General features: G+C 36.7%; 1 protein-coding gene across 1 annotated transcript in view; it reads left to right on the top strand.

The window, feature by feature from the left end:
* Positions 1-25,700, top strand: part of LOC128805918 (dynein axonemal heavy chain 5-like) — a 147,201-nt gene that overhangs the window by 39,733 nt on the left and 81,768 nt on the right. Inside the window, exons 36-45 of the mRNA XM_053974941.1 lie at positions 1,744-2,010; positions 2,258-2,386; positions 2,787-3,002; positions 4,573-4,719; positions 6,285-6,457; positions 9,315-9,493; positions 15,647-15,834; positions 17,023-17,217; positions 22,912-23,046; positions 24,073-24,262. Coding sequence (XP_053830916.1) covers positions 1,744-2,010; positions 2,258-2,386; positions 2,787-3,002; positions 4,573-4,719; positions 6,285-6,457; positions 9,315-9,493; positions 15,647-15,834; positions 17,023-17,217; positions 22,912-23,046; positions 24,073-24,262 — 1,819 coding nt within the window. The remainder of the gene's footprint in view (positions 1-1,743; positions 2,011-2,257; positions 2,387-2,786; positions 3,003-4,572; positions 4,720-6,284; positions 6,458-9,314; positions 9,494-15,646; positions 15,835-17,022; positions 17,218-22,911; positions 23,047-24,072; positions 24,263-25,700) is intronic.

Here is a 25,700-nt window from a genome sequence, read left to right as displayed (position 1 = left end):
AAAAGGCAGTGATGACCTTCCAAGGTAGCAGCTGCACAAGAGCTAAGGAGTGATCTGAACAGGAGAGAAATAGCAGAAAAAAAAAATCATCCTTTTTGTTGTGTGTCCTAATGAGGGGTTTTCATACAGTTCTAACAGGCCACAGTTCAGTCGTGCTGGATCAAATGATGTAACTAAACAAAGCTGTTATTATTGGGAAATTATTAAGTATTAATTGATTTCAGGATACATATTTTATAATTAAAGTTTACAATATCACAAATTAAGATTAATTTTGTAAGCTAAACAAAGCTTTCTCAATTGTTGTTTAAACAACATTATTTCTTTTGTTCATGAGATATATTTAAGTTGTTAGGGCTTATCGGAGAATCAATAAGCAGCCAGTGCAAATGAACAAATGCTACTAAAGCTACTTCTTCCAAGGATGATAGATACATGAACCAATATTCTGGAAAAAAACAAATGTAGTGACTGTCTTTGATGAAGGAGGAGAAGGAACAGCTTGGTGGAGGAGTAATGAGCAGTGGGTTTAATTGCAATTTCTGGATGAATACTGCAACAAGTAACTGTTAGCATCTGGAAATTAACAAGAAGATGAATAATGTTCAGTCAATGTGAATTTGTTAGAAGCAAAACATGTTGAACAAATCTAAATTAGTTTTAGGGTGGGCAAGGATCGTTGTGGATAGAGGAAAAACAGTAGTTGCCATTATTTTGATAGGTTTTTGCCATTGTCTCTGATAGTACTACCAAAAAAGATAATTTTAGCATGCTGGTATGCAAAATACAGAAGAGTGGAATGCATAAACATCAATAACCAATAACTAAAATATTGTATCTGGTTTTGGCCAAAGAAACACACTGACAAATTTGAGAGAGCATAGAAGAGGGTGGCAAGAATAAGGAACTATCCAGGAAGGACAAGAAAAAGTTCAACAAACTAGACTTGTTTGACTTGAAGAAAAGGAAAAACCGAAGGGCAGAAGTGATGTTTTTTAAAATATAAGGACTGTTCTCAACAGGAAGGAAAACCCCTTGTTTCATTATCTGATTTAGCTTAGATATTAGAAGAGAGTCATAAGGATCAAAAATTGCCTGGAGAGGCTTCTAAATCTCCATCACTGAACACAAGACAGAGAGATATTTTGGGTATGATCCTGCCTTGTGACAGACAAATTGCTTTGGATCTTCTTTTGAGATCTCTTCTAGGTCTCAGATAATTTCTGATTCCATTAACATTTCATTTGTTGTAGGTGAAGAAAGAGTTTTTAATGTCACTATACCCAGTGTATAAAAATATTTATTTTTCAACTTCCAGTTTGAGAATTTGTCTCTACCTACAACACCTGTAATGTACAAGTGGGGCAGCTTCAGACTGTGCAACTGGTTTTGTTCATCAAGTGCTGCTTACATGACATTATGTATTGCTGTTAGGAAGGCTATAATTTCTGAGAAAGCTGCTTTTTGAGTTTCCTCACGTGTGTTTGACTCCTTTTATGTGGAAAATTTTGGTGCCCAACATGAAGTAAGACATTTCCAGAGCTATTCCTATTGTACTCTTTCTCTTGCAATTTGAACTCTGGTCAATAATAAGCATGCCTATAAATATTCATACATAAGTCCTCCAAAGAAGACTTTAACAGCAAGGGAGATATTAAACTGTTACTTTGTCTGATAGAATTATTTAATTTTTAGAATATTACAGACATGAGGAAAAGCTAATGCATTTTTCATGTACTTCAGGAAGCCAGAAGATTTCAGAATATTGATAAATCATGGCAGAGAATTATGCAGAGAGCCCATGAAACATCAAACATTGTGCAGTGCTGTGTTGGAGATGAGACTTTGGCACAGCTGCTACCACATTTGCTGGAACAGCTGGAAATCTGTCAGAAATCACTGACTGGCTATTTGGAAAAAAAGCGGTTAATATTTCCAAGATTTTTTTTTGTATCTGACCCTGCTCTTCTGGAAATCCTTGGTCAAGCATCTGATTCCCACACTATTCAGGTACAAGCAATAAAGCAGTAGTGTTCTTATGGTCAGTATCACTAAGTGAAGACTGTGGTGGATTTTGTTGTTTATTTGAGAAAGAAATATTAATTAATATAATAATTAAATAATTGATTAAATAATTAATATAATAATTAAAAATTATGGAAAGAATTACAGAGTATTCTAATACAGCATTTAAATACAAAGTAAGAATGCCATATAAGGTCAGTTTATGGAGGCTTTTTTTCTGATTCTCTTGTAGGCACATTTATTAAGTTTGTTTGACAATGTTAACCGAGTGGGATTTCATGAAAAAAACTACGACCAGATTTTATTGTTTGAATCTCAAGAAGGAGAAAAAGTCAATATTATTGAACCAGTTTTAGCTCAGGTAATGAAAGTATATATTACAGTTTTTCATGACTTGATTTAAAGTAGATGTATGTTTTAGAGGCCAACAGTATTGCATCATGCTATTATTTTACTAGCTGAATGAAAACCTCCCAATGTGAACCGCAAGAGCAAAGAGTAGCAGGGAGAGAACATTTGTGTCAGTTTGTAATGATTGCTTTACCTGTTTTCTCAGCAATACTGCTGTGAAGTGCCAAATCCATCACATATCTCTAGAAGGGCAGTGGAGCAGAAAGAGGAAAGGAATCTTCTAAAGATTAGAGAATAACAAATACGGAAATGGGAGTATGAACGACTGGGAAAACAGTCATGTAGAGCTCTCGCTTCTTGTGAATTATTCATAAAATAATTCTCTAAAAGTACTTTCTTGTTTATTTCAGGGCAGTGTGGAATTCTGGTTAGGTCAGCTGCTGAATGGGATTAGGAAAACAATCCACACCATCATTAGACAGGCGTCAATGGCCATTAATGATTCAGAATTTAAGATGTATGACTTTCAGGCAATGTTTCCTGCACAAATAGGGCTTCTGGGAATTCAAATTATCTGGACCAGAGACGCAGAGAAGGCACTGAACAGTACCAAAACAGACAAAAAGGTAGTATTTAATGAGTCTTTGGGGATTTATTAAAAGCATTGCTTGTAACAGTACATATTGTGAAAAGTTAAAAGTAACATGTAGAAAAAAGCACAAAGTACTAGTTAATTACCCACAATAACAAATAAACTATCAGGAAAACAGAATAGTAAAAAATGTGTTAAGGAGTCACACCTCCTCATTATCCCCCCAGCATGTGCTTTGGAATTGTTCCTAATCCTGTGATTTTCTCTGTTGTTTTGTTAGGGCAATCATCTTGGGAAGAAACAGTTTCTTAGTTCTGGAATATGGGGAATTTTATCATGTTACTTTAACAAAATCATATTTGGAAAGAAATAAGAGCTCCTGAACTTCGGGGAAGTAACTGTGCTTTGTGGACATTGGTCTACTCTATCCAAATGCATTACATCATTCAGCTGATGAGCTCTTTTTTTAGGGAAGGGGAAGAATAGAATCTGTTTCAGGAGGTGTTGGTTTAATCTCAAACACATGGATAAGATGCTGTTAACAACCAAGGTGTCATTCCTAACAGTGAATCTATGAAAGAACAAGGACAGATGTTGTAGTTGTAAACCACCATTAATCAGGAATACACAGTGAGTTTGAACAAAGAATGAGTAACAACATGCTACCGTAAAAGTAAATGCAGGGCAAATTCCGTGCTGTACTTTGATATTGCATGAAAGTAAGGGCTTAGACTATGGGGAAAACCTTGTGTTGCTACATTTTCTGCACTGTTCAAAGTTTAAAAAGAGCATAAAGCTGCTTTTAGTCCACTGTAGTTCGTGGAATAACTAGGTATAAAGATTCTTTTGCATTAACAAGAAAACAACTTTTGTGGTTTTTTGGGCTGAACTGCATGTGTATGTTTGGGGGGTGGGGAGGTTATTTAATTCTCTGTTAGTTTTAACAGTGTTTTTAGCATTTTTTTTTTCAGCAAACTGGGCGAGTTTTAGGCTCTGCATGTATTTACAGAAAGCTGGTGTGATTGATCTGTCACACATTTGGAATGGAGTATAAATGAGCTGCTCTTTTTTAAATCTCAGTGTTTTTTGTTGTGTACATCACTGTCAGAGGTTGATGCTATTTATGTAAGTCAGTATTGTATAGTCAGTATTTGTGGAACTTTGTAATAGATCTGGTACTACAAAATAAATTATTATTTTAGCGTCAGCATCTAAAATTATAGTAGGTTTCTAAACCTCTTCCCCCTAAAGCTTGAGCTAATATATTCTACCCAAGATAATTGACTGATGGTTTTGAATATATGCAGGGATGCAGTCAGCTGAAAATGTAATATATAGTAAAAGGAGCAAGAGTCTTGGAATAAAATCTTACAGTGTGACCGTTCATCAAGATATAACCTTATTGTACTTTGTTGGGTAACAATGCATGAATGGAAGGCAGTCTGCAAATCCAAATTTAGGATTCCAAGCCTAATAAATACAAAGCAGAATATGGACATTATAACTGTGGATATTTTCAGTTTTCCTAAAAAAAATTTAAAGTCTAAATATTGGAAAAACAAATGGTGTTTGTATTAATATGATCGTTCTTGCTTGTGGAAAAGGTAATGCACACAACAAATCAGAAGTTCTTGGAACTTTTAAATGATTTGATTGACATGGCAACACACAATCTGACAAGAATGGAACGGACAAAATATGAAACTTTAATCACCATTCATGTGCACCAGAAGGATATCTTTGATGATTTGGTAAGTTTTGGAAAACCATCAAGGGACATTTTGTATGGAAGGTCTTGCACATATAAAAAAATTATAAGCAAATCTTAGAATCTATTCGCTTTGAGTATCTCTGACATTACTGCTGTGATAGAGCATATCAGATTTAGTTTGATTTAATATAGATGTGATGCACTGAGAAGGGTGAATTTTTATATTGGTGTGTTCATAGGTTTAGACTTCATTTCTTTAAATGTTTGTTAATACTCATGATGCACAAATTCACTGTGAGCAAAAGAGTTTAACTTTTAAAATTAAACTATCCTCTCAGTTTGAAGATTTAATGCATTATTTGATTGAAATGTAAATGTAAAAAAACTCCCTTTAGTATTCCTGTCAGTCTTGTGATTTCTGATCAAGCCTATGTGTTGATGTAAGGTAATAGTTATTCAAAGGTGAAAGCAGTGAGGCTTCATATATTTGAAGAGGATAGCAACAATAAATATAACAGATATTTTAGTTATTTTGATAATTGAGTTGCATCAGGCTTCCTTTAGATAAGTATGTTCAATAATGAAAGCATAATTATAAAAATGGAAGTAAAATGACTTCCAAAGGACTTGAATGATGCAAAGGTTAATAATTCAATACTGATTGCTTAATTTATGCATTTATGTTAGGAAGATAAAAATTAAGTGCATGTGTAAAGAAAATAGGAAACAATAAAGAAAAGTACGGAAATCTAGAAAGAAAACTGCTGTCTTCTAAGATAAACATGGGGTTTTATTCTCTATCTGTAATTTTAAATTTATCTTCATAACTATTTTCTTAATTAATGGCATATTATAATAAAATTATGGAAAATGGTTTAAATTTGTAGGTCCTGTATATGAAATAAAAAGTCAGGAGCAAGTCCACAGCTGGGGAAAGCTGTATATTACATTGTATATGTAATAATAGCCTTCTCTCTTAAAACATTCTATTATATTCTGTGCTAAATGCGTCCTTTAGTGATTGAGATAAAGGAGAGGGAAATGGCTGAAATTCCAGAACCTCCTCTTCGCCTTACACTGTGTTTGCAAGGCCAATAACCAGGGCAACATTTTCTGTAAAAGGCCAGGGGTTTTGAGATCTAGTGTCAGTAATAATGAATCTATTAATTACCACAAGTCTAAATATGTGTGTGGCAAGTTCATACTGAAAAATACAACGCCAAAAAACAAGCACTCTGACGTCTATACAACATATTCAAATACTGTGCACAATTTAGTATTTCTGTGAATAATGGTGCTGTTAGCATGCAGGACAGCCAGTATTGTTCATTTTTTATGACTGTTTTTCAATATCTCTGTAAGACAAAATTCATAATGTCTGTGCCCAAATCAGAGGAAAACCAAAGTGGACAGAAGGTTCAGAGCATGTCATAGACAGGTTTGAAAAGATAATTCTGGATGTCTTGGCTCCTGACAGATTCCGTGCACATTCTTCAAGGTCATGAATCTATATTAAGTAGACTTTTTTTTCTCCCCTGTATGGAATTTAAGATTAATTTGTTACTGATTCATTTCTGTATTAATGATTTTTCTTTTCCATAATAGGTCCGTATGAACATTAAATCTCCATCTGATTTTGAATGGCAAAAACAGTCTCGATTTTATTTTCTTGAAGACTTGGATAAATGCATTATCAAAATCACTGATGTAGAGTTCACCTACTGCAATGAATACTTAGGCTGTACAGACAGGCTTGTTATAACTCCCTTAACTGACAGGTATTTGTAAAAGGAATGAAGTGCATAGTATTGGAGCCAAGATTTAATTCCTTTGACTTAATTCTTTTAGCTTTCATGAGTCAGAATTACTTAGGTTGCTCTACAATGCTGCAATATCGCTGGTGAACAGCAGAGGCCAGTACTTATATATTCAGCAATCTAAAGCAGGTTAAATACAAGTGTTTGCTTGAGCTACATGAGCCGTGATGAGCATTGAAAAACTTACTTGTTCTCAAGATAAATATGCCTGAACACCATACACTTCACCAGCCTAAACAGAGTCAATCTAAACACCAATATATCGCTGCTTTCAATAAGCAGGTAGTTGCATGGGAATTTGGAATTGCAACAAGTGATTAATTTGAAGTCAGCCTGTAGGAAAAAGCAGTAACTCAGGACATAGTGTTGCATAAGTAGTGCCAGTATGGTTTTAAGCAAGGCCTATGGAGAATTGCGGGAATACAAATACTGAAGAACTCTGAGGGCAATCACAAGGAGAAGTTTTTATTGCTCGAGTGTTAGTTATACGGCACAGTATAAACTTAATTAGATGCCTATTTTCCTTAAGGGCTTTGTCAGTGCTTCAGCTAGGCAAGAGGCAGATATATTTTGCTATGCCAGAGCTTGTTCTTTTATATGTGGATACGAATGTCAAAGTCAAAATACTTTGCCAGTTCAGTCATTTATAGAATTATAGAATGGTTTGGATTGGAAGGGGCTTTAAAGATCATCTAGTTCCAACCCTCTTGCCTTGGACTGGGACATTTTCCACTAGACCAGTTTGCTCAAAGCCCCATCTTCAGTTAATGTTGGAATTGTCTTTGCATTCTTTGTGCTACTAGATTTTATTTATTAATGAAAATTCAGATTTTTGCCTATTTCTGAACAAAAATTATTCCCTGTGATCTATTTAAGAGAGCCAAACCTCTGCATATAGATACCTGGCTTTTAATAAGTAACACATATTTCCCAAATTCTGTGTTATGCACACTACTGTTCCTGTGTTAGATAGAGGTTTGTTTGAAGCAGCACACATGCAGTTGATTAGTGGCTATGGCAGCACTAACACACTGAAAATATTTTTACCTACCAGGAGAGCCAGTATCAAGAAAATGTCATTCTAAATTTGTTCATAGATTTAAAAGTCAGCCAGGGAAGTGGTTATGGCACCAAGCCTGCCAGAGTTCAAAAGGCGTTTGGACCAAGCTTTCAGGCATGTGGGGTGGTTTTTGGGTTTGTCCTGTGCAGAGCAGGAACTGGACTGGAACTGGACATAGGATATATTATGATTCTACAAGGTCCTGTGTCACACAAGATTGAAAATGAGCACAGGGTGACATGACTGAAGAAAACAAGCCTTTTAAATGAGTTTAAACTATAATAATAATAACAACAACAGAAAGAACAGGCATATCTCTCTTTGGACAAACCTGGAAGAGCCAAACAAAGCTGCAGGGATTGGAGACTACACACTGTCACATATTGAAAGGGTATTTGAGATGTTTCCTAATGTTAGCAAGGAAAACTTATGTGCCTAAGCGATCTTGAACAATAGATTTTATTCCTCTTGTGGGCTTTTTCCATTATAGTATTTATAATACTTCTGAGTGGAATTGTCTGATCTTCTGAAAATATTCAGGTAATGGTGTCTGTTCCATAAATCAGCTTGGAGTCAAGTCCTGTTTGGCTAATGATTTCATGTTCAGAGAGATTCCCTAAGCAAGTGATAAATACACACAGCTGGTCGTACATTGCATTGAGAGAACGGCACTGAAATTGAATGCTCCTACATATCATAACAGACACAGTCCATGTCATGGCAAACACCAAAAGTGAAGTGAAAGGTCTGCATAGAACTTGTGCTATGCATTCAGTTTGTCCTTACCTCATTTTCAGTAGCAGAATTGTTAGGAGTGGTATTTTTTATGTGTTAAATGACAGCTTGTTAACTGATCACTGAATAATAAGGTGATGAAGCATTCTTACTGCTATTGTATTAGAATGAGTATCCTGCTGTTTCTTAAGAAGTCATACTAGGTGCTATCATTTGTGGCTTTTTTTCCAGTGCCCATTTTATCTCCCCACATATATTATAAAGCTATTGAGTTTCACAGTGTTGAAATGTGTTTGCTGTGATTTTGAGGCATTGGAGGTTAGAACAACAGGCTTCCTTACACCCTTCAGTAACCTCCACACCATCTGGGAAGGCTGAGACCTAAACTTGAGGATCTCAACCCAGGATGGAGGCTGAAGCGGAAGATAATCATAGGACTCATGGATTCCTCCTCTTTCTCCATTGCCCATTGCAATCTCCACTCTCATCCATTGCCCTCCTGGAACTCAAAACCTTACATGACTGGCAGCACTGCTGTGATTTTGCATGCTGCTATGGAAATGTTGAGAACAGGAGGTGCTTCCAGCCTCTGTGCCTTCCTACTGCCATATCAGAGAGCCCATCATGAGTACTCTGGAGACACAGAGGGAGGGGGAAAAGGCAGAAATCCAGTGGCTCTGGGTGCTGCAGAATAAGGCTGTAATGAAGGAAGGGACTATGATAGTCTGAGAAAATCACAATACTACAGTATTTTGGTATTCAGCATTTAGAATTGGCCTGTGGATTTCCTGGGCTATTGCAGTAATGGCTGTGCTGGATGAGTGCTTTTCTGCAGGTGGAACAAAGCTGGTCCTGGTAACTCAGCTTCACAGTGTGCAGGGGGGGCCTGAGGACTCATCACATGGAAATACATTTCTGCCCCCTTCCCCAGCTCTGGATAATACATCTGTTGTGGTTGCATTGATGGACTTAAAGTAATTAATAGTAGGAAAAGATTCACAGATCTGTTTGTTCTGTCTTTAGGTGTTACATCACTCTGGCACAGGCCCTGGGCATGAGTATGGGTGGTGCACCAGCAGGACCTGCTGGGACAGGGAAAACAGAGACAACTAAAGACATGGGCAAATGCCTGGGAAAGTATGTTGTTGTTTTCAATTGTTCAGACCAAATGGACTACAGAGGACTTGGTCGTATCTATAAAGGTAAGAAAATACCTGCTTTATTCTTTTTAGTTGTATGTTTTTTGCCCCTTGGTGTAGTGAGTTAGCAATGATTTTCACCTCTGTTTCCTCTTATTTCCAGGCACTCATCAACTTTACCTGATGTTTGATTTTTCCTCTCTTTCTTCCTGCATGTTTTCCAGTACTTTTTTTGTTTGATTATTCTTCAGTGGTGTTCCCCATCTATGTCTTCTTTTCTTTCTCTCCTTTTAATCATTTCTACTGTTTGAGGGTTTTTCAATGCCTCTATCCTACCCCTCTCATGTGGAGAGGATTTATGGTTATTATTTGCTATTTTTGTGTTGAACAAGACAATCAAATGTGAAGCTTAATGATGTTGTGCAAGGCAGGGAAATATGCAAAGTGTTGCAGTGTCTTATTTAACTATAGGACTCTCTTGAAACTAGGAAAATGGCACAGTGGTCAAACTCTGATAAGTCTTCATGATTAGCAAAATTGTGAATTTTGTTTTGCAAACAGTGATTAGTGATCCCAAATGTGTCAATTTCATCATAATGGTCTGTTTTATTGTATATAGCTGCATTTATATATGGACTGACAGACACCAGAACGCCACCATTTTCTGTGAGTGGTGGGCTTTTAACTGTAACACAAGGTATCAGAAAAAAAAAAAAATCACTGTTGTGATATCTCCTGAAGGCTAAAATATAAACTGGGGATAATATTTAGTTTCAATTAAGAAGCCAGTGAAGCTGGCCATGACTTTTTAAGTAGAGGAACATTTCTGAGCTAGAAACTGAACCACCTATGCATGTGAATACCTTCATTTAAGGTCACAAGTTTCTCAAAGCACCTCTTGTAACCCCCACAGATTTGGGCCAAGTTTTACTTGCACATCTTTTATTATATGTGCAGACCTTTAATGTCACAGGTTTATTTTGCTCATTATTATTAGACAGAAGGGGCCTGGGATATCTGAGTATGCTCATAATGCCGAGCACAGTCATCTGCTGTACCTGCAGTTATCAGTTTGTAAGGGAGATGTCAGCTTTTGTTTCTCCTTGCAGTGGGTTTGTCTTTGATGTCACCAAACTGTTGTTGTCTTCTGCTCTGCTCCTTTTGTGAGAATATTTGTATCTCTTTATGTAAGCACCTCCTTTCCTGACTCCATGGTGACTTCACTTGTTTGTATTAAACTGTTTGTGACTCATGTCAGTTCAGACACCTAGTTTTGTATCCTTGCTATTTTTTCTTCTTATCCTGAGCACTTTGGTAACTTATCCTTCCCCATTTCAGATTGAGGCAGTAGTGATCATTGCAGCTTGTCATTGCTTTCTTTTTTTTTAAACTGGACACAATTTCTGTGTCTAAAAGCACAAGTTGAGTTTTAGGACTCAGTTTTCTTTTTCTGTTTTTTTTCCTATAAGCTGACCATTTTCCATATAGTATTGTCATCATATGCTTCAGAAGCAAAGTAATACGTGTAATGTGTCCTTCTCTGGCTGCCTCATTTAATGGCATGCTGGTGTTCAATATGAGCTAGAAAAAATATTTATAGAACTCATCTAATTGAGCTCAAGCAACCATGATGCCTGCGACTGCTTACTTCAGTAAATTTCCAAGTGGGATCATAGCTTGCTTCTATGAGAATTTGCCTAAGAATGAGGCAGTAGATCCAGGTGAATAGAGCCTGAATAGGGTGGGTTTTTGCAGCATTCATGTGGCTGTTGTGTATATGGGAGTAAAAGTAAGATTCTGTTCTTACATAAGTCATTGATGCTTTCATTTGTGGAGGGACATTTGAAGTCAGTTGTTTTGGACTTAGTGTCACTGCTTGGAAGGGCCTGGCTTGCAGTCACCTTTTTTATGTCTTTAAAATATCTACAATTTCTTGAAGTGTGGATATACTGAAGTTAGGAAGGAAATGAGCGCTTTTTGATTTCATATAAAGGGCAAAGTGTGTTCAGATAGAGGTTCTTTGCTGCACATGAGGACTTTAATGAAAAAAAAGGATGGTTCTTCTCAGCTGTAGAAGCACTTTCATGGAGACTAATAAGAAAGTTCTCATTAACACACTACATATTTCAGTGCTCACAATGGGAAATTTTTTTGAATTCCACATCTGTTATAGGCTTGGTGCTCCATCATCAGAGTTTCCAGACCCAAACTTCTCACTTTATCTGGTGCTGTGGGTCAAGTCATCAGACATTAGCAGGTTTAACAGTGAGGAGAAAAGAGGCAGGGAGAGGTGGTGTTGTTCAGTCTGCAGGCATGTTTCCAGACTTCTGTAAAGACAAGAAGTTTCATCTTTAGAAAAAATAAATAGAAAAAGATAACTAATATAGCATAAATTGTATACTATAAAATTATGATTTGAAGTTCTTCTAGTTGGGTCAGAGCTGAGGTTTGGTCTCTCAGTTTCCCTGTTTCCATCTCTTTTGTTTTTCTCTGTGACTCAAGAAATTCATAGGCAGATGATCTAGTTGATATGTTCAAGGCCTGGACTTTGATCTTTGATAGTTTTGTTTTTTAAAATTGAACCAAAATGTAGATTCAGATACCACTTGTCACCTGAACTGGACCAGAGGTAACCTGAGAAAGTACCAGGGATGCAAGTGGGAAGATGAATTTTCAAGTTTTCTCTTATATCAAATTCAGAGTTGAAGTTGCCCATGAATAGCAAACCAGAGATACTTCATCACTGTTCCTGAAAAGAGTGGATACTCTTCAGAAAACATTTTGTCTGTGGTTGCCTGTGGATGGATATAAAAGTTGTGTTTGCTTTGGTTCTCTTTTCTATAGTTACAGTCAAGCAATTCCAGTCTTACCCGAAGTAACTTTTTGTGATTTGGTATTTAATGCAATATTTAACGCAAAATTTTATATTTATTTTAATTCAGAAGGTGAATACACAAGTCTGGCATTCTGTAAATTCTTTCAGGACCAATGATTACTTTTTAGTTTGCTGCTTCGGGGTTGCACTTTGGCTAGACAGAGCTTTGTTTCAGTGACATTTCCATTGCATTTTATCACTATAGCTCTACTCCTGTGTGAAATCTGGGGGAAAAAATGTGGAAAAATACATGGAAGGAGACGTGACTCTGCATTGCAGATATGCATTTTATAGTCTGGGGGCTAATAGCTATTCTGTGAGATTCTTTCATCATTTGAGAACCAGGTTTGTAGGATGTCTGTATGACACAAAATATGACATTGCCATATTTTTTAGATATAATTAAAGATCTCTTTAGTCCTGCCATTTATTTTCTGCTTTTATTCCATTTCTGTATTTGATAGCCATCATATATTCAGCATGGGGACAGAATTTAATTCACATTATGACAAAATTACCTTGTCTCTGAGCTGTTTTTGCAGCTGAGAGTTTGCTTGCTGTGCCTTTGCTTGTGTGTGTGTATTTTCTTTCCTTTTTCAACACCACCAGAATGAAATAATTTTGCAAGAACTGAGTTTATTCAAAGCTGTGGGATATCGGCTTTGTCTGAGAATGAGGTTTCCTAACTCCATGCAGCAGGTGGCATTACAGAACAAGTGAATTTTTTTTTCCTTTCCCAAAGAAAAAAATTATTTGGTCAGAACTGAACCTCACCATTCTATAAAGAAATTACTTTCAAAACCCTTTAAGATACAGACAGTAAGTGTAAGAGACAATATTGTACAGAACTAAGTTTCTTAGTTAAAAACTACCCAGCTTTAGAGATTTTCCTTGTTGCATCCCAAAGAGTATATATCTATGTTTAATAAACAAAGCAGAAAAAAACCACTATTTTGGGATTCTTTTTAGGATGGATCCTAGGAGTCATGTAACTCAGTACAAAAGGGCTCAAATGAATTAAAAAAATCTTTGCAATAAGTTTTTTTATCAGGGAGCAGCAAGAATGGGGCAGCTCCATGAGGGAAGATGAACCAGGAGTCCAGGATGATCAGCACAAAGGCAGGGGCAGTGACTTCACTCAGCAGGGCACAATCCCACAGTGCTTAAGTAGGGCAGGCTGTTGACAGCTTGTTCCCATCAGCAGTCCAGTGCCATCAGACAATGTGAAATGACCAGCTGGATACAGGATTCATCTAGGAAGTTTAGTCAGAAACAGCAGGAGGCAGGACTGGGGGTAACACTGTGGAGCTGTGGGCTCCTCCAGGAAGTTCATTCAGCAATTCAGGACAAGAGGAGGTGGGACTGTGCACAGCCCTGCACACAGTACAGTTCTGACCTGCCTGAGCTACAATGGAACTCCTGGACTGGAAGACAGAGTTTGGATAGAAGCCTCAGGAAGGGCTGTTGATGGCATCCAGGGCCCAAATATTCCTCACAAAAGGAGAGGAACATCAGTTAAAGGACTTGGTGCCACACCAGTGAAGTCAAGGAATGTTGTTCATTTGTTTTCAAAGACAGTAGGATTGAGTATTTCATGTTTTAAATTTGGTAACTTTCGATAGAATTACTTCAATCTTTGTATCATTATGGCATTGTGGTATTTGTATATATTCCACTTGCTTTTAATTTTTTTAATTAGGTCCATGTAACTTTTAATCCTCTTCAGATTCTTTCCCTTTGGAGTATCTTTTGTCCTTATAATATCATAGAAATTAATTAGAAGCAGTTTAGGGAAAGGTTACATATGGAATTGAGATAATTTTCATGGGAGATCTGCAGTGTTGCCCTGACTGAATTAAGCCTTAAGAAGCCAATTTTGGTTGTATAAGCACTGATTTTGACCTGGTTTGACTCTAGTTCTTTTCTTCCAAAATTGCATGGGTAAAAAAGACCAATTGATGCAACATTATTTAAAGAATTGGTTAATGGGCATTAAAAAACATAAAAAATGAATGTCATAAAAGTGGCATTAAGGGCACTTGGAGGAGCATCTTAAAGGGCAAGAGAAGATCAGACAAGGAAAAGTAGAAGGAAGGGAAGGGAAATGGCATATTATGAGAAGAACAGGCTGAGCTTAAGCAAAAGAAGGAAAAAAATTAAAAAACAAAAACCAAGTGAAAGAATGTGTCTTCATAGTATTGTTACTGATTTTTGAATACTTTCTCTTGAACTATCTAAAGCTCTTAAGGAATCAACTTTACACATAAACCAGCCATAGATGTATTTTACCAGTGCTACAGGCATTGCCATATAAAGTATGGGGATTCAGGGGAGCTCTGGGCATGGTTTTCCGACATTGCAAACACAAATGCCTTTTCTTGGACATGTGCTTCATTTCTGCATTTAGTACTGCCTTCAAACTGCTTAAGCCAAGCTGAGCTCCACCACTCAGTGGAATGAATTAAACTCTACTTCTGAACATTTCTAGATATGGACCCAGGCAATTTGAAATACTAATCCAATGTGGTCTTTGGGAAGGGAGGGATGGCATCCATGAAGCTCCTGCATAGACTTACTAGCCTTTGTCTTTTGTAAAAGGGGTATAGAAAAGCAGAGGATTATGTAGCTTTCCCTCTACTGCTCTGGAAGGCTGCCACTGTAGACTCTCCTATTTCAATCCTGTTAGCATGATACAGAAGAAAGAGTGCTTGATTTTCCCAAGAGCCATTAATTTAGTCATGTTTGTGGGTACTACTGTCTGTCTAGAACTCCATGGCCTGTTCCATGTAACAATTCTAAGTGTAACATCAGATTCTTTCCTCTCTCTTGAACAGTAGGATGTTAATCTCCAGTAATTTTTTACCTATTGTTATAGTAATATAGTAATTTTTTACCTAATTGTTATAAAATGCTACAATGCTTCTGTCAGAAATGTAGTGGTCTCTATTTGGTTTTGTGCTTTTCATTTAGGTAGGTGTTTAATGCTTGACAACTTCATCCCCTGCATAGATGAGTTTCTGTGCTATATGCGCATTTGTGCTACTATATGGTACTATATACAGTATTAATTAACACTTTCTGCCTAATGATTGCTGTAGAAGTCTAGGATTTTTTGAAAGAAGTTTATGTATCTTTCATTCAAGGGGTGATACTTTTTCTGAGTGTCATTAATGCACAGCCCAACTTATTTTGAATTTTTACTTCTCATTTTATTCTGTGTTCATGTTCTCTGCTCTTCTCTTGTTACACTAAGTTGTATAGAACATGTTCGGTTTTGTATATAGATTACTCTTGTTTGATCTGCCATTTTAACAGAATATTTCTCTTTTTGCTTTTCTTAGGTTTAGCTCAGTCAGGTGCGTGGGGTTGCTTTGATGAATTTAACCGCATTGAGCTTCCAGTTTTATCAGTGGCGGCTCAGCAGATATATATTGTACTTCAGTGTAAGAAAAAAAAGAAACTTCAGTTCACTTTCACTGATGGTGACGTCGTTGACATGGACAGAGAATTTGGTATATTTCTGACTATGGTATGTCTGTAAATACATTTAAATGGCATCACTGTGAAAAATCTTTTCTGTTCCATTTCCTATTGAAATTTCCCTGTTGAAATATTGGAGCTGTCTGTTAGAAAATAGTTAATGAAACTTGAACAATAATTTGGTAAAATAATTATGATATAATTTTCTCTTGTCCATATTTTTTACTGGATCTTAGGACAACATATGTCTTTATCATTAACTATATCTTTTAAGGACTTTTTTTGTTGAGTATTTGACAGATTGAGATTAAACTTAACCCTCTCATATTTTTAGTCAAAATAAAACAGAATTGACCCTTCAAGGACTACGGTGGCTGGTCTGGTCAGTATTTTGCCACCTGTGAAGAAGTTTTGACCTCAATCCTAGAAGACAGCATGAGGGAAATCACCTCACTCTGGTTCACTAGCCTCCTGAAGATTTATCTTTGGTGCCTGTGGACTGCTTCTAGCAGTGCAGGAGGCAAACCAGCAGTAAAGCATAAGAATACTTTAAAATCATCTTTGTATCTCTCCCTCCTCAGCTACCTACATACCCACTCAAAATGGAAGCCTTTGTCTTTATTTTAGGGGGTCCTACCTTTGGAAAACTGTTAATGTTATCACTTTAATTTGAAAAAAAGGGCAAATAAGTGCCATACAAAGGCCGGGGGAAGACAGTTTGGAAAGAGCTGAAAGAGATGAAAGAAGTTATCATTGCTCAGCTAGTGACTACAGTTGTCACAACTGAGCCATGCAGTACTCATATGAATGACTTAGACATCTTCAGAGAAAGGTCAGATCCATTAGTTTAAATTATACTCGGTAATGGCTTGCACTGCTTGACTGGCTTTGCGCTGAAACGGTCTGGGAATGCTCACAGGGGACAGTAACCTCCAGCACTATAACATTGTCAAGACTCTGAGGAAGTAACCATTTAAAAGAGCTCCAGCAAGATCTGTAAGTGGCTGTCTGTCTAACTCTTTTAGTCTTGGACATCTCCAAATAACGTGTGATACCCCATACTTCATGAACTGCAGTATTGAGGCAACTGTGCACTGATGTGTCATTGTGACATGCTCAAGTTATCCTTTGTAATTTCTCATGTGCTCCTGCATTTGCTGAATGGTTAACAGGAAAGACAAAACTTCCTACCCTGCCATCATTATATATTGTTTGGGTTTATAAATTGCATTTTCAGAACCCCGGCTATGCAGGACGACAGGAACTTCCCGAGAATCTGAAGATTCAGTTTCGCACGGTTGCCATGATGGTGCCTGACCGTAGCATTATTATGCGAGTCAAGCTGGCAAGTGCTGGTTTCCGAGACAACCAAATCCTTAGTCAAAAATTCTATACACTCTACAAACTCTGTGAAGAGCAGTTATCCAAACAGGTAAAATAAATATTTGTCCAACTGTAAGCTGTCACTGGAAGGATATGGAGATGATATACTTTCATAGAATAGATAATTATTTCTACACTCGTGAACCTATACATTTTTTAGAGTTTTCAGTTTCAAGTTCCAGAAACAATGTCTGAAATGATCATGTTGTTTTTATTTTTCACAGTAAATTGGGTAGTATAGGAAGTTTGATTTGTGATTCTTAAATAGAGTGCAGTTACTGGAGAAGTTATGAGGAATGGTCTATATTGCTGTGCTGAACTTGCAGAGGGCACATTTTTCAATGTCTTCACTTATGAAGGCCAGGTCTATTTCAGAGGCAGTGAAATTGTAATATAATTGTAAAAAACTACAGAGCACCTACAAGGCTCTGTTTTGCTGAGTGGTACTAGAAAGAGAATACTGCTGTTCCATTTGGGATGGGGCGTTTAAGTAGAAACAAATCTGGTTCTTTCCTTTTGAATGCCCTGTGCTGGCTGTCCACTAGAGAGTCTCAATGAGAAATCATATGAACAGTAGACAAATTGTGGCTCAAATGCCTGCTTTGGTTGGATAGTGATGAACCCGTGTTAATTGACTACTATACTACACTACTATGTACTATACTATAATATACTACTATATTATACTACTATAATTTTAGTTCTATACCACCTATTTATTAGTGCTTGGCTTTTGTAAAACTAAGTTTTCTTATTGCCTCAGTTTGTATGGTCATTTTTTTTGTCCAGGACATGATTCTTTCCTTCAATGTGAAAAAGGTACATAAGCAGGCATCAGAAGTTTGACCTTCTACCTCTGCAAAGGTGCTTTGTTTGTTTTGTGTTGTCACAGATGCTGGAACTGGTTCAGCCTTGGACAGTGTACTTAAAAATTAATGCACACACTCAAACAAAATCTAACTGTACAGAATTTATTTTAACTATCTTAAGGGTGTACAATGCTTTATACACAATCATTACTGCATCTGCACAAAGAGTGCAGAGTTTCTCTGTGCAGTTTGGTAATTTCTTCATCAGAAATTGCCCTCTGGAGCCTGACATAAGGAGATTCTCCATTTATCATGTGAATCAACATACTGAAGCATATAAGTAAGTCTTATCAGTTGGCCTAAGGATCATAGGAACTGCGTGGAGGACTCTGTGAAACTGAGATTCCCACTGGGAAAACTGCAGTGCCAGTTATTCAAAGGCTTTGTTGTGAAGACAGGTAGCTCAATCACCTTGTCTCAGATCAGTCCTTTGCCTCATATATGCTGATGCTAGCAAGGGAGTTCCTTGATATTTATGAAAATTAATGACCAGGTGCTCTGGGTGTGCACATAGGCACAGCCCTTACACTCAGCTACATCACAATTTTATATCTGCATCTTATGCTTATATCTCTCTTAAAACTTAAATTCCATAATTCTTGCTAAGTAAGCCATGATGTCACTGGGGAATAGTCTTCCATGCATATTTATAATTTCTTCAGGACCGCCTAACATTTCAACAGTATCCATCAGAGAAGCCCGCTGTAGTGATCTTCCTTCTAACCATTTATATCATATCATGGATCACTATACTCAGTAGCATGAGCTAGAAAGCACGGCTTTCTGCAAGCCCATGGTAGTATGCTAGTTTGTCCTGCCTGTGCCTGTGAGCAGCCCTTTGGACAGTCCTTCTCTTCTCTAAATCCATTCTATGCAGTCATAAAATCAGAGAAAAATTGATTTTTTTTTTCTCTGTGACTTCTGGAGGTGAGCAGGTGCTATACCTCTTCTCGAAGTGAGATCTGCTAGAGCAGGTGGCTCAGCACCTTGTCTAGATGAACTTTGAATATCTCCAAGGATAAACAAACATTGCACAGACTCTTTGGTCAAGCTGTTGAAATGTCTGACCACCTTGTCTAGTCACCATTTTGTGTGTGAGGATGTTATCAGAGACAGTGTTGAAATCTCTTGGAATGGCTCTGCCCTGCTGTGTTGCCCTTCCAGCAGATATTGGAGTGTGTCAAGCCCCCAGTGAGTATCATCAAGGATGAGGCTAATTTCAGTTGTTGAAAGAAAGATTCATCAGCTTCTTCCTTATCCAGATGTTTGCAGCAGACATCTGCCACAATGTTGTTGAGCCCTCTAATTCTAATAAAAATTCTCTCAACTGGCTCATTAGGCATCCTAAGGGCCACTCTTTCACTTTATTTCCCATCTCTTCATCCTGTCTTGTCCTTCCTAAAGAACCTATATCCATCCATTGTACCTATGCCCCCGCATTTCCTATTTTGACTGTAACCCTGTAGCTGCACACAGAGCTGTAATTTTTCCATTTCGTTGTCATGTTGCATGCACTTCAAATTAGCACCTCCTTCTGCTGTGAGAGCTTCTGCCACAACACTGTTCTCTTCACCTGTCCTGATCTGTACACTTGCCCTTGAGAAGGGTCACTTTCCACACTGTTCCACCATCCTTGACATCTCTCTTTTCCACCACAGACTGAATCTTCTGCTTCTCAGTTAGGTCCACCACTTCCTCCCTTGAACGTGTGTGGTTATTGTAGTAGTAATGAAATCATTTGAAACACTTGCTGAAGTTCCTTGTGAAGTTTGTTGTAGGTTGGGGAATACATCTAATGTAATATGTGATTATATAGAGAGAGATCTAATGAGTTCATCAGATTAGATATGGGAGTCTCATGAACTGAACATATTTCTAAGACTACAGTGCTTCTGCTTCTGTGTAGTCAGAAAACTAAAATTGTAAAGTACAGACAGTCTTTCTTAGAGGTATATTTGATTAGATGTTAGGAAGAAATTCTTGATTGTAAAGGGTAGTGAGACACTGCAACAGGTTGCTCAGTGAGTTTCTGGGCTCCCCATCTCTGGAAGTGTTCCAGGCTAGGTTGGATGGGACTCTGAGTAACCTGGTCTAATGGAAGGTATCCCTGCCCATGACAGGGCATTTGGAACTAGATGATCTTTAAGATCACTTCTAAACCATTCAGTGACTCTATAATTCGTATTAATCTTTCTTTCCCTAGTGGAACTTATTTATTCAAATTTTTAATGATAAATTTGAAATTCCAAGTTAAGTAATGCTGGGTTTTCCAGGCAGTTGACTGGAAAGATCAGGGTCACATAAAGAACCAGTGCAATAGGAAATGACAGAACATTGCCTGCTTTCAGCAAATGCAGTATATCAACGGAAGGAAATAAAGCAAACAAGCATTCACCAGCTGAACTTACCCCACAGAAAATCTAAAAGGAATGTGCTGGAAGAAATACATGAAGTCCTCCAGACATTTTATACACACAAATGCAGACTCTAGAAAGAGGAACTCTGACTCACAAGTAGCCAAAGGCACCCTGACTGTCATCTCCTTCAGTAAAGAAAAACAGTAAAGAAAAGAATAGTCCTTAGCAAATGTTGGAAGCCCAAGGTGTCCATAGGCCGGTGAAAGAGTTATTCTGACAGAGCTCCAAAGGTGAATTACTTGGCTTTGTTACCGGACTTCTTCCCTAGAACCTCCTTCCACAAAGCCTCATACAGCTTAGGGAAAAACAGAAACTGAAAAGAAAAACCTAACAAAGCTTCAAAACAAATGAGGTGATAATCCCTTTTTGAGAATCATCTCTTTAAGGTGCTTTCATATAGAGCAAACCACTAATATCCCTTTTTTTCTTTTCTACATGGGGCAAACTCTGCTTCTAGTAATGAGATTTTTTTTATTTCATATTTTTAATTTTTTCTTTCAAGAGCATCAGCTATACCACTGCAGTCCATTTTGCTCAGGCACAATCTTTAAAGATTGTTGTTAAAAGATGTAGCAAAGAAATAACTCATAATCCACATTTGCCAATAAATTCTAGCTCTTCTGTGCCATTCCCAAAAAACAAAGCAGTTGTAAAACTAGAAAGCAGATTAAAGTAAATAAAGGATGGTCACCTTGAACCACCCATCATGTAGGTCAGTTGGAATGCACCAGAAGTTCTGTCTTTAAAAGTAATTTAAGCTTATTTTAATTTTTCTGGTAGGTATGGAACTACTTCAAATTTAATGAAGTCATCACTTCTGTAGAATCACAGATTTGTGTAAATTGGAAGGGAACTTCTTGCTCAGCACATTAGAGCAGATTGCTAAGGCCCTTCTTGAGTTTTGAATATCTCCGAGGATACCTGGGTACTCTCTGGGTACCTTTTCTGTGTTCAGCCACTCTTATTGTGAAGAATCTTTTCATTATGCAAACTGTTGCAATTTCACCTGTTAAAGATTTTGACATTGCCTCTTTTCCTCCCACGTAGTCATCATTTGCTGAACTCATTCCAGTATGTCAATGATGGTCATCTAGCATGGAGAAAAAGAAATATATCAATCCTTGTCATGATTCTGGGTATTTCACTAGGACATGCCATTTACTAAATGATGATGAAGTCAGGTGACATCTGAGTTCCTCAGTGTCACACTAAGTTGCTAATCTTTTTGTGTTAATGTTTCTATCTGCAAATAAGATTTCCTGGCAGTACGTGGCTGTATATTCATACCTAAATTTTTCAACTGGTAACAACGTGGCACCTGATTGAATAATAGAAAATGAGGCAGGGCAGAGCCTTGAGGAATCATCCATCTACTTTTCTGGAGGAAAAATAATTCTTAGTTAAATAAGTTGCTATTAATGTTTGTCAGTGTTCTTAGCATTTTCTATTGATGGATAGGTTGTAGTTTCCCAGGCAACATGATCCAAAGTTTCATTTTTCTTATGGTCACAATGTTTTCTCTAAAAGTTAACTTGAATCCCCCTTGCTGTAATTAAGCACATTACTTCTTTTCTATTCCTCCTGTCTTCCTCTTTACTGGTATCTTTTGCATATTTAAGACTTTTATCACTACTCATCCTACATATTCACTCTTCCTACTTTTAGAGTAGATTTTGTAATACTTTTTCCTGAAACAGTATGTTTTCTAGTCAACTGATTGTTTTTTTTTTTCCTTTTCAAATTTCTCTTTTGTAGGGTTCATCTTCAAATGTGGAGTCCAGATTTTGGTCACAGTATAGAAATGTCAACTACAATAGAAATATATTTTTAATTGTCCTAAAAAGGACATTTATGTTTTTATTGCCCACTAAAATTGCAGATAATCCATTGCGGAGCTTGTGACATCAATCCCATGTCAGATATTTTTCTGCAAAGCTTTGTGCACCTGATTTGTTTCTAAACTCAATGAGGAAGAGTTGCTACTCTTTATTAATGCAGTTGGTTATTACCATCTTTAGTAGTTTGCACTTGCCTTTATTTATTTTCATCACACAGAGATAATGTATTGAATTTCTCTTGCTAATTTTGAACTCTAGTTGTGATCTAGTTCACCAGTTTGGTATCATCTGCAAACCTAATCAATAAGTTATTTCTTGCTGAAAATGTTGGGATTTACACAGTTCCAGTTTGTCAGCCTGGGAAAAAAGGGTGAGCTCTGTATCACCAGAAAGTACACTTTCTGGTATGGACATACAACACTAAAAAATATCTTCAGGATTTGATAACAACAAAACTGGAAATCTATTTGAAAAGACAAAAAGCTGTGAATTGAATATTATTGAAAATTTCTATAACATTCATTTATTTGGTGAATTTAATTTTTCAGTCCTCTCTTGTTTTTTTGTTTTGATCTATTTGATCTGTATAGTTCCAATATTGTTTGTGCTTTATTTCAAGGTTCACTATGACTTTGGGCTTAGAAATATCCTGTCTGTTTTAAGAACACTTGGAGCAGTGAAAAGATCTAATCCCCAAGAGCCAGAGAAAACTGTTGTGATGAGAGTTCTGCGGGACATGAACCTCTCCAAACTGGTACTGTAACACTGGTTCTGTAATTGGACTTTGCCCAATAGAGTATTTTGTTTGCATTTTTAAGGGTCTTTATTATGCACTTTAAAAAGCTATTTTTCTTCACCATTTAGATACATTATTTTGCAGTTTTTAATATAATTTATAGGTGAGTTGATAATCAGAATACAGTTACTGTGTGAGCACAATTTGTCTTTTAAAAAGGGGAAAACACATCATAAGCTTTAGCTGGAAAAATCTTTGGAAATACCATGAGATCCTAGGGGATCTACCTGGTCCTCTAATTGGCTCTTGGTTTTAATTCTTTTTACCCTAAGGAGAGAAAGGAAGAATACATTGTATTATCTCTTAATAATGTCACCAAAGATCTTTCTTAATCCAGAATTTCAATTTATACATTTCCTGGGAGTCTGTTGCCTTTTCAGAACATCATAGGAATTGCATTAAGTGAGGTAATTGGAAGCAGCTAATACCTACTTGTATAGTGTAACATCTTTTGATAATACTATTTAAAGTATTCATCTTTCTTTTTATTACTGTAATTAAAAGGTTATAGCATGTCTAGACTCTGTGTATTTACCTTGGGAATCACTTTTGTGATGGAACCAATAACTCTGTTTCTGATGTTAATTTATTCAGCACGTTGGTACATGCGTTCAAACCTATAGCAATGCTTCAGTGATTTACAGAAGGAAAAAAGCATAAAAATTTTAAGGCAAAATATGATTGGAATAAATCTTGCTGACTTATGTAACAAATGAAGAAATATATCTGTGTACACATTGAAGAAAACTGTATTAAGTTGTTAACATTTTATCAGCCTAAAGTATTTAATTTAGAAATTACTACTTGTGATTTCATTGTATGAAATTCACTTCATAAAACTGATCGATAATTATAATATTTGCTTTGGAAGATATAAGATTTTCATTGCCATCTTTTGAATAGCTTATCTTGAAGATTGTTTACAGCTATTATAATAATTTCAATAAATAAATAATGTGTTTCCCCCTACTTTATCCTTGACAGGTAGATGAAGATGAACCTTTATTTATGAGTCTCATTAATGACCTATTCCCTGGAATTACTCTGGATAAATCTGGGTATCCTGAACTACAGTCAGCCATCCAGAAACAGACAGAGGAAGCAGGGCTTATTAATCATCCACCATGGATACTTAAAATTATTCAGCTGTATGAAACTCAACGAGTCCGACATGGTTAGCATGCTAGATGAGGCTTTGAGACTGCATTGTATTTGAGACTACATTATATTATCTGCCACTAGAATGCAGATTAATTTCATGAAAAATGTTTAAAAAACTAATATATATAATTTTAAAGCCTATGTGGGTATTTTGCTTAGGAAGCTGTTATGACCTTTTTTTTTGGTGTGCAATCCTGAGTGCAAAACCACTCAGAGTTCAGTCATGAAGCTCGAGTTTAATGTTACTGTGAGATTATAATGTTGAGAAGACTACCAAAAATAATTCCTCAGACCTTTATTTTGATAGATTCTACCATGCATGTGATATAATTCCAAGTGTTTTCTTTGTGATTGATTCTTGCCATTTAAACTGAGGAGAAATAAGCTTTCCTCCTGCAGGATCAGGGGAATTAGACAAGATGGACTCCAGAGATCCCTTCCAAGTTCAACCATTCTTTGATTCTATGAAAATGCATTTTTACAGTGCAGAAAAAGGCATTGAGTAAAATTTATCCTGTCCTAGGAAGGCTATCATAGACATTAGTAAATCCAGGTTTACAATTCATAACTCAGTGGAAAAAAAAATACCCTTACTTTGAAATATCCCCCATACCCCTAACCTCTAATGAATGATTTTTTTAGTATAATAAGGGGAAAATACTAAGGAAATGTAACTAAAGCAGCAAAGATTTATAAAGATATCATCCTTCTTATTCTCCCTTTTCTTGTCATAATAAAAGAATAATCAGCTTAAACTAATGAAATAAATGAAAGGAAATACTCATTCACATACCACAGTCTAAGTCCTTAATGCCTCAAGTTTTTAATTCAGATTATTGGTTAACCAATGAACTGGTTAGTGTTGTGCAGACTTACTAATTTACATCCAGATTTCTGGATGCAGTGTTCCTCAACAGCTATTTCTATATAGGAACCATGGAAGTTTTAATGTTATTAGCTATGATTAAAAGTGTCTCTCTTTAAAAGAAGCTGTGATCTGTGAGACACTACAGCTCCTCTATCCCTCAAAAATCTTCAGAATCCACCATGACATTCTGTTTAGATGCCTCGTCTCTCCACATATCCCTACTATTCCCAGGAGATCATGCAGCTCCAATTGTCCAAACAGTTGGATGTTCAAGCCAAAAGTTTTCTTACTTTCTATGACAAAAGTTACTTCACTGAGGGGGAAAGATTACGTTTTCCAGACTTCCACTTGTCCTACTCATGAACTTGAATTTATGGAGAGGTCACCATGGAATTTCAAATAATGAGGAGAAATACGGCCGTATGTGCACGTGAAGTGCTTTTATAAACATGAACACAAACACACACAGAGAGATTCAGTGCATGGATCCTGAAATCTGTTTGGCATAACAGTTTTGGTTGAAATATCACTGAAACCACCAGAAAAGACATTTGGTTAACACTGAAGAGTTTGTATTGCATTT

This window comes from Vidua macroura, chromosome 1 (assembly GCF_024509145.1).
Source record: "Vidua macroura isolate BioBank_ID:100142 chromosome 1, ASM2450914v1, whole genome shotgun sequence".
In the NCBI taxonomy this organism is placed as follows: domain Eukaryota; kingdom Metazoa; phylum Chordata; class Aves; order Passeriformes; family Viduidae; genus Vidua; species Vidua macroura.
Note: the sequence above shows the minus strand (reverse complement) of the source record. Positions and strands in the feature narration are given on the sequence as shown.